The 9,563-nt window shown below is 36.0% G+C and overlaps 2 protein-coding genes across 5 annotated transcripts; both read right to left on the reverse strand.

Annotated features, from left to right (window-relative positions):
• Window positions 1-6: 6 nt before the first annotated feature.
• On the reverse strand, window positions 7-6,201 carry LOC107361281 (mediator of RNA polymerase II transcription subunit 25). 4 transcript variants are annotated; one of them, XM_089265937.1, is made up of 9 exons: window positions 5,984-6,201; window positions 5,718-5,894; window positions 5,177-5,652; window positions 4,766-4,807; window positions 3,458-4,680; window positions 2,264-2,716; window positions 1,167-1,241; window positions 984-1,098; window positions 7-908 (listed from the first exon to the last, which is right to left on the reverse strand). In XM_089265937.1, exons 1-9 carry the CDS (start codon window positions 6,094-6,096, stop codon window positions 778-780), a joined length of 2,805 nt encoding a protein of 934 aa, XP_089122063.1. In that variant the 5' UTR covers window positions 6,097-6,201; the 3' UTR covers window positions 7-777. The 4 variants fall into 4 exon arrangements, with proteins under 4 accessions (XP_089122063.1, XP_015783555.2, XP_015783556.2 ...); XM_015928069.3 differs by having other exon boundaries at window positions 1,886-2,716; XM_015928070.3 differs by having other exon boundaries at window positions 3,356-4,680.
• Window positions 6,202-7,117: 916 nt separating this feature from the next.
• On the reverse strand, window positions 7,118-8,354 carry LOC107361249 (uncharacterized). Its single transcript, XM_015928031.3, has 2 exons — window positions 8,213-8,354; window positions 7,118-8,122 (listed from the first exon to the last, which is right to left on the reverse strand). Exons 1-2 carry the CDS (start codon window positions 8,225-8,227, stop codon window positions 7,382-7,384), a joined length of 756 nt encoding a protein of 251 aa, XP_015783517.2. The 5' UTR covers window positions 8,228-8,354; the 3' UTR covers window positions 7,118-7,381.
• Window positions 8,355-9,563: the final 1,209 nt, after the last annotated feature.

A 9,563-nucleotide genomic window follows, 5' to 3' on the forward strand; every position in this document is an offset into this window, starting at 1 on the left:
AGACAGTTTAAGTAAAATAATTGAATTAATATTATTATTTCATTTATAATAATACATATGACAATAAATTTGAGCAATTTTTTGAAAAATCACTCAAAAATTGATATGCTTTTAAGCAAGAAAGATTAGTTATTGTAAACCAAATTAATGCAAATATATAAACAAGATGCAATCGATCAAAGATTGTTTTGTTTGCTCATCAAAAAGAGGAAGGAAAAAACTTGTGATTAAAGTTTTCTTCAGGATAGGACGGAGAAAAAAGGAAATTTGATTCTCTTTTTGATGGCGCTTTGTCAACCTTTGTAATCTCTATCAATAAGAATAGATTTATCTTCAAGATTTACTCTTGCCCTCTACTTTTTACATATCGACGTCCCTCTTGATATCCATTTAATTACGATATACACGTCTGTTAACCTCTGTTAGCATTGACATTAGATGATTGATTGAATGAGAATTCCTTTCATTCTCTTTGTTTGGACACCACACTGAGTTTTCTCACTGCAAATGACGACATATTCCATCATGGTTTAATGAAAATTCAAATGTCGCTTTTTGCCTATCACGATTGCTTGCGATGAAAATGATCAACATCATGATGATGATGCATATTAACGATGGTACAGGAAGATGATGAAACTTATGTGAATGATTATGATGAGACGGATTACGTTAGTGAAGATGAATATTTAAATAGAGTGAGGATGATATTTTCACATTGATCCACAGCAGAATGATGTCAATAAAAAATTTGAACCTAATTAATCAACTCAACTTTCAAGTTCTACTGAATCGCCATTGTTGTTGATTTGGACCAGGTTGCATATTAGTTCTAATTTGCTGTTGCGGTTGCTGTTGTTGTACTTGTTGGTGTTGTGGTAGTAACAAATTTCTCAATCCAGGAGCACCTAATCAAACAAATTGGAATAAAAATTAATAAACTTTGCATATTTTATGAGAAATTAAAAAAATTAAGTTATTACTTTTGACTCCAATGGGTTGTTGCATTTGTTGTAATCTCGCTTGTTGTTGTTGCTGTTGCTGCTGATGAATATGTTGCTGGAGTTGTTGGCGAACCAGAGGTTGTTGATGTTGAGGCTGAAAATTCAAAGAAAAATGAATTAAAATACAATTCTAAACAAAATTTAATTGTGTTTCTTGCTTACATGAGCTTGAGCGTTATCCGGTGGTTTTCCTTGAAGATTTCCACCAGTTTGGGGGAATGCCATTTCTTCGGGTCTCTGTTTAAATTTAGAAAAAATTAGTTTAACTCAGCCTTGATTCAAATGTTTAAACAAAATAAATAAATAATAAAATAGTTCAAACAGAAATAAAAATTGTAAAATGACAACATGGTATTAAACAACAGATGAGCAGCGAGGGGGTAAGAATGATGACGTTTAAAGCGTAATTGAGAGTAAGAAGGATTAATGACGATCGAATTTCTGGAAATAGGAGTTGAAGATTAGATGTAGATGATGAGCAACATGTTATAAACATAGAGGAAAGAAACGAGAAATGAAAGAGGATAAATAGGCTCAAGATTTAGAAATGGATGTTTGGAGCTGAGACAACAGAAGTATCCGAGAACAGGGTGAATCTAAATCATAACAATAGTTAATTTTTGAGAGCAAAGAGCCAACCAGACACAAGAGAAGAGCAATTACTAGGATAGGACTGAAGCGACCAGAGCATGCAATACACAGATTAAATAAGTTAGACAGTTAATTTAGACAGGAAAGAGACAAACAGCCCAGAATGATTTACGAGTTAGCAACGATTGGCAAAAATATTGGAAAGTTAACAATCATGAGATACTAAGGTTAATGGATTATTGAATAACTGTTTGTTTTGTTTTCTCATTTGATTTGTTTGATCAATTTACCAATAAATGTCCTTTAGACAGATTCAAATCAGTTTCCGGATCTGGACCTGTTCTCGGAGACGCACTGATATTCCGGAAATTAGTCCCGAGATCTCCTGAAGAAGATTTAGAATAATGCATCCCTGTCGACTGATCGAAAAATGTATGTCCAGAAGGAATTGTGTGATCAACGTGTTGCTGTGCAAATTCGAGTTCCGTTTGCTTACAAGCTTCGAGTTGTTTCTGTAATTGCTGGATATTTAATAAATTGCGATTGCGAACATCATGCGTTGAATGTTGTTGGGGTTGTTGAGGAGGAGGAGGTTGTGAATTTGATTGCTGTTGCTGCGTCGCCTGCTGTTGATGTTGCATCAAATTGGCAAGTGTTGTACCACTCACGTTTTGGCTGTTAAAGTGTATCTGTTGTTGTTGTGGTTGTTGCTGCATTGGCTGCGGTTGGGGCTGTTGATGCATAGGTGGGCCACTTTGTGTGACCAAAGTAGCGGTGGTTTGCTGTTGACCACCAATGATTTGATTTTGCTGTGCAAATTGTGGATGACCGCCTGTTCCTTGAATAGGGCCAAGTGCTTGATTAAGAAGCACATTTGTTTGTTGCGGTCTCTGGCCACCTGATGCTATCATTTGATTAGGGAGAAGTCCTTGATTCATCATTCCATGATTATTTGGCCCGGCATTGTTTCGGATTCCCTGCACCGACTGATTACGAAAACCAACTTGTTGACCGAGTTGTGGTTGTGGCTGCAAATGCTGTTGATTTTGTTGAGATTGACCTTGCATTGGTGCCATTTGACCAGGACCTGACTGCTGAACAACTGGACCAATCTGTTGAATCTTCAGAGTAAAAAAGACAATTTAAATGAAAAAAAGAGAGGAATGATAAAGAAATAAAAAATTAATAAATTCATTGAGAGCAAAATTGAGGAGAAAAGCAGACAAGACAAAGCGATAAGTTAATAAATATAAGCCGTGAACCACCACCAATTAATATCAAGTTTCTGTCTTATCAAAACCATACCGAAGATTAGTTCCAGAAGAAAAGCGTCATAAACATGTTGGTTATTTGAATAAAATTGCAAGAAACAAACAAGTTATCAAGATAACATCGATAACATGAAGGGGACTAGAAAAACATGCAAATTTCATGGGTAGAAAAGTAGTATTTATGCATTATTTAAGAAAGAACATGCAAGAAAAAAACAAAGAGAAAGACGAGATTGAGAGGGAAACAAAGAGTAGAACGGAAAAGACGATAGCACATAAATAAGGAATAAATGTAGAGCAAAATTTTCTAGATAACAAAGAATAGGAAATTCGTGAACTTTAGGGGACTTAGTTTAAATTTTTCTGCTCTGACAGTAGCAATATTTATATGAACGGAAAAAGATTGACTGTTAAGCTGACTTTATATCATATTCTTCTGATTAGCGAAATAAGAGCAGCAACACAGCTAGATGAGCGATCGCCAGTTACCTGATAGAAACCGGTTGGATTGGCATTAAGCTGTGGCTGGGACATTGAAATTTGTTGTATCATTTGTCCTGGCTGAGGTGGTGGTTGCATGGCCTGCTGTACCATTTGTGGTTGAGGTTGTTGGCCCATTGCTTGGCCTATGGATTGTCCCATCATTGGTTGTCCAATATTCGTCTGAGGTGATTGTTGGTTTGGTTGCTGCGAGATTTGTTGTTGATTTCCCTGAAGAATTTTGGCTGTTCGAGCATTTTTGTAGGCAGCTTGTATTTTGTGCATGAATGCTTCCTGGTTCATTGGTAAAAAGCCCATAAACGTATTTTTATCTGGTGCATAAATGACAATCATCATAGTATTCTGATTAGGGTATAAGTTGATGCATCCACAGAATTGTATTTGGGGTTGTCGACCGCCTCCTGAGATTGTTTTTTGTAATTTTTGAATTATTTCAGATGTGTCTTGATTAGCAAAATTAAGCACCACAACATGTGATTCATTCTTTAACACAGGTAAAACTGCATTAATTATTGTTCTAGGTAGAAGTGAAAGATTCAGCATAGAAGGCCATTTTTCGGCATTTTTTTCTAAATCAGGGCTACCATTTGTTGATGTAATGGAACAAGGTAGAGAATACTTTGGAGGAATTCCTTCTTGAGCTGATTTTTCTTGAAACTCGATGGTTCCATTCCAAATAATCTTCTTATCTTTCATCATTGAATTTGGCATGGGCATTTGTTGACTTGAGACATTAGAATCTTGATTCATCATACCCCCAGGAGGAACTGGCATTGGTGAAGGTGCATTTTGCGAAAGAGGAGAAGGAACAGAGGCACGATTCATCGGACTAGGAGGTGGAGCAGAGAAAGGCGAAGAAGCACCTCTTAATTGTCCTTGCATCATCACAGGGTTATAGTTTTCTCTTTGTACTGATCTAATTTGAGTTCCTGGGAAGCCCATACGAGTTTGATTTGATTGACCAGGCGGACCAGACTGCTGAGACACAACATTTGGTGCTCCTTGACGTATGGAAGATAGTTGACTGGTAAGAACAGGCATAGTATTAGGAATAGGACGAAGTGGAGCTATTGAGTCAGGCGTTGAGGTTTTGTCAGACTGAATAAATGTCGGGGGCGGAGGAGGTGGTCCTCTGATGTGCTGTTGCTGTTGCTGCTGTTGTTGCTGTTGTTGTTGCTGTTGCTGCTGCTGCTGCTGCTGTTGTTGTTGTTGCTGCTGTTGTTGTTGCAATTGATTTTGTTGTACTTGTTGTTGCTGTTGAAGCTGTTGTTGTGGTTGTTGTTGGTGGATGGTGATTTGAACACTGTCTTTACCTAAAAGAAACAAAAAATATGAATGAATAACATAAAAACTTGTTTTGCTCTTATCGAGGTCAATTTTGTTTATACATCAACTTACTATATACAGCTGAAGATGCAGGAGAAAGTGGCCTTTTTTGACCTGAAGAAAATGAAGCATAAATAAAGTGAGTCAAGCGGCATAAAAATAAGCTGAAAAATACGGATGAATGAAGTGAGTGCATAAAGTTCAAGTAGATCAACAGAATATTTATCATGCTTAAAAAAGTTGAATATTTTTGCCTAAGATTTTCATATACACAAATTGAATGGAATGCAACATGAAACTAAGATGAATGGAAATTTAAGAGAAGGGCTGATTGACTAGAAAATTGATAAAGGCTTTAAAACAAGAGAAATGTACAGGTTTGAAAGGAAATCAGCTAAAATTTGAATAATATTCATATTATAATAAAAAGAACACCAGCAACTTCTTTCATCCGTAATGTTCAAGACTTCCAATTAAAATTACCCTGATTAGATGGAGAAGGCGACGAAGATGCTTTTTCGAGAGATTTATTAGATGATTGATTTGCCTGAGGACTTATGGGTCTTTCTTGCAGTTGAAAATTTTTTAATAGAACTAAATGTCTTCTATCTTTCGCATAGTTCTTAGCTAAAGCTGAGTTTAAGTCTCCACCAGCTTTTTCATATAACTTGAATAGAAAAGGCATCTTTCTAGGAGAGAATAGACTCAGACTTATCCCTCTATCACCCATAATGCCCACTAAATGATCAATCATTAAACCATTATACGAAATACTTTCAGCCGCAGGTAAAGCATATGGCGGAGAGTTACAGATGAGCACACAATGCTTGGGAATTTTGTTATGACTTGAGCCAGGTGAAGCATTCTCTCTCATTGTTTTAAACTCGTCAAAACATTGCAACGAGGTAGCAATACCTTCAGTTATGTGACTACATGAGGATGCACCTCCGCAATTAAATCTGAAAGAGATAGCTAAGGATTAACAAATGGTCTTAATTTAGGAAAAGAAAATTAAAATACTCACTGTATTCGATCAAACCATTGTAAGAGTTTGTGTGTTGATGAGGTAGGCCCAAAACAAAATGAGGCAGGATCGGGAGCCGAATCAGCCGTCATGAAAACAACCAATGCAAAAAGGGAACAATTGAGTGTGTTCTCAAACTCATAATCATTTTCATCTGGAGGTCCACCACTTAAAATTCTGCAAATAAAGATATCACGCAACAATTGTTAGATCTTTTTGTAAAATGAAACAAAATAAAAAAACACATAAGGAGTAAAAACACTAACTCTAGAGTAGGAATGATGTAGCTTGATTTAATTGATTCGGCATATAAACTTAGATTAGCAGTTCCTTCAACAACGAAAACAACTTCCACATTGGAACGATCATTAAGCACCATAGTGAATTAAAAACTACACGATATTAACAGTAAAATGATGATGCGATGTAGAAAACCAGATCACAAATTGTTGACAGTCACTGCTCGCATTGTTATCCTGTCAGTCTGTCTGTTAGTTCCAATATGTAAAGTCAATTTTCATTTATTTTTGACAAAAAAATCAGCGCCATCTACTGATGATCAATCAATAGATGAGCTTAGTTGTAACAACAAAGATTAAGGTATAAGATGATGCATTCAACAAAAGGGCCAAGGTACCGGCATATACTCACTGAAGGGCGACAATAAGTAAAATTAATACAAAATTAAAACTCAAGAAATTAAAAATAAGAAAAATAGAGATGGGCGATTACCTCGATTACATCGATACGGATCGATTCTTTTTCAAAAAATGAGCATCGATTAGTTTTTGCGAGAATCGATAAGCTTCACATGAGCTAAAAACTCACGAATTTTGCGCTTCCATTTTTGCAGAAAAAATAAAAGAGAAACCGGCATAACTTTAGCAACTCAGAATTAAAATATTGACTCTTCCAGTGATTTCAGTGAGATGGCAAAGACTAATTTGTACTTTATTGATGTAAAGAAGAGCCTCAAACTTGGAAAAGTTGCTTGAATGCTTTAAGATTTATTATTTTGCTACCTTGATTAAGCATCGATTCTAATCGTTTTCCTTGCGCTAATCGCTAAAATATCGATTATTTGATTAGTCGAGAATCGCCCATCTCTAAGAAAAAGGTTGAGATTAAAAATTTATTAATGTTTTTCAATACTGCGAACAGAGTCATCCAGTGTGTATATGCCTGTACTAAACTTTGCCTTTTGTTAAATGCATTAATCTTTGACTAACAACTTGTAAGAGATCGCAATTTTTTTCAATTTTGGTGTAATTCCCAAAGAGTAATACTCTTAGATTTAATCGTGATTAGTCATAATTAAGATATCAAATAAGATTCAGTAAAAAGGGTCCCTGAAAATAATGACAGTGAACATAAATTCAAAAAAAATTTTTAGATAAATATCAGTCTTTATTAAACACTAAAAAATGAAATTTTTAACAATTTTGACTGTGCACATTTCATCAGATTAAGTCAAGAACAATTAGCTTTTTTGATATTTTTGACCAATTTTTTCAATTTCTTGAGTTTCTTTTCCATGGCATATCCAGCTTTACAAAATACAAAGAAATTCAATAGGACGAAATTGCAAACTGTATTTGTCTTGTCTTTGACTCGAATTGTCTTGATATTAGACACCTAAATAATTAAGTTACAATTATGTTTGCTTATCGGCCGATTCCGAAACCAGCTTTACCACCGATTCCTTTGACTCCTGCGGCTCCTGCAGCACCAGCAGCCTTCTTGAATCCAGCAGCACCAGCTCCACCGGCTTTACCACCAGCTGCACCTGCTGCTCCAGTGGCGAATCCCTTTTTACCACCAGTAGCTCCACTCTTGAATCCAGAGGCTCCAGCAGCACCAGCAAAACCTCCTTTAGCTGCTTTTCCTCCAACAGCACCACCGGCAGCACCATGAGCAGCAGATTTGCCGAATTTGAAACCTTGGCTCATTCCGAACTTCTTGACTACACCGATCTTCTTGTTGTAACCAGCTCCTCCAGCCTTAGAGAAACCTCCTTTGGAACCAAACTTTTTACCGAAAGCACCAGAAGCGAAACCACCCTTAGAAGCAGCACCCTTTGATCCACCAACAGCTCCTTTAGCACCATAAGCTGCACCTCCCTTTGCTCCTTTTGCACCAGCGGCATAACCAGCTTTTCCAGCCTTTCCACCTTTAAAACCGGCAGCTGCCCCACCAGCTGCCCCTCCTTTATAAGGACCGAGTCCTGCACCAGCTCCACCAGCGATTCCTGATTCGGCACCTTCTAAATCAGCTGATACATCTCGTCTTTCTCTTTCCAAAGGTACGTCTTCTTCGCCATCGAAAGTTTCTTCAGCATCGAATTCCTCTTCGGCACGGACAAATTGAACACAAAGGATAAGGGTTGAGGCAAAAAGAGCGAATAACTGAAACCAGAAAAAAATGAAAAGTAAAATTAGTGAAAAAAGTAAAAAAATCTCATGTTAGTTAAACAATAATAGTTGAACGATATTTACCAATTGCTTGTTCATGTTGATTATTTGTGGTACAAGAAAAGTTTTCACTAAAATGTAGAAAAGTTAAAGTTGTTAAAAATAAAGAGTTTTTTGTTGATTTGAATAGTTTGTTTGATTTGTTACTATCTCAATGAGCTTCGAAACTCAACTTGTATTGTTGTAACTTTTTCCGAGCATTTTTATACTCAATTTTGGGAAGCGGGAAGAAAATGAGACAACTAAAGGTGAGTATATCCCATTAACCTTGTGGTATGTTTTTCTTGATTCGAGTGATTAAGAAAAAGAACCAATTATTAGCCTGGTTTGTTTTAGTGATAGTTTTGTCTTCCCTTGGATTTACTCGATAAGACAGATCTCGAGTAGGGTTAAATTTAGTTACAATTGCTGCTCATTGCATGATCAAGGAGCATATCTCCGTTTTACTTTGTGTATGCAAAGATTTACTGGTTCTTGCTCATTTTCACTGGGAATTCCGTTCATGAGGCTTACAACAGATAACCAAACAAAATCAGAGAGCTTGAAAATTTGACTAGTCCATCTTAAAAATGTAAGCAGATACTACAGGTAGAGACGCAATACACAAAGTTAGTAGCTTTGACATGTTTTCTCAGACAAAATGTAAAGGAATAAAGTATCTACGAGTAAATATTAGTTGAAGAATAGGATGAGTCAAAGTAACGTAAATTTGTATTATCGTCAAAATCATTCGCGCCTAAATCCTAACCACAATCTTCAAAAGACTGAAGATGTACAAAACAAAAAATAGATGGCACTAAATTCTGTGTAATGCACTGGTTAAAGCAATTTTCACCTTGTTTACAAATTGACATTGTTTTTATAATTTATATAATCCTTGCATTCGCCTAAATCTTGAATCTCAATCTAAATCTGCCACTTTTTTAAACCTATTATCACTAGATAGGAACTGAGAAAAAATATGTTGTATTAAGTCCATCAATAATTTAGCGTGAAAATTATGTTGCTTAGGGTTGATTTTTTTTTTGAGTTTACATTAAATCAATCATCAAACCGTTAAGGATAGAGAGTCAATTCCATTCTGTAGCGAAAATTAGGCCTTTTTAAATTCCCGTCTGCGGGCGACACAATCGTATTTATGGCCGGCACTTTACCTTGTAACAATTTTTCAAGGTACAAATGCAAAAAGAAGTCACTAACTGCCACTCAAAGAGAACTGAAAAAGTTTTGACAAATTTTCAACCCATCTTGGGCAACAAGCTAACAAAACTTTCGACTCTTGATACAAAGCGAATCAGTATCAGATATTTGGTGTGCCTTTTCAATCTTTTACAAGAATAAACACTAATCATTATAGTGATTTTGATGAAACTTC

This window comes from Tetranychus urticae, chromosome 1 (genome assembly GCF_039701765.1).
Source record: "Tetranychus urticae isolate SD_2017Ah chromosome 1, NJAU_TeUrti_SD_1.0, whole genome shotgun sequence".
In the NCBI taxonomy this organism is placed as follows: domain Eukaryota; kingdom Metazoa; phylum Arthropoda; class Arachnida; order Trombidiformes; family Tetranychidae; genus Tetranychus; species Tetranychus urticae.

Bases quoted from the DNA above. Each gene is read 5' to 3' on its own strand.
- LOC107361281 (XM_015928068.3), bottom strand. From the start codon at position 6,096: ATGGTGCTTAATGATCGTTCCAATGTGGAAGTTGTTTTCGTTGTTGAA. The intron at 4,681-4,765 runs GTAAGTTGATGT...TGTTTCTTTTAG, and splicing joins TGCATCTTCAGCTGTATATA to GTAAAGACAGTGTTCAAATC. The intron at 1,099-1,166 runs GTAAGCAAGAAA...TTGAATTTTCAG, and splicing joins CGGATAACGCTCAAGCTCAT to CCTCAACATCAACAACCTCT.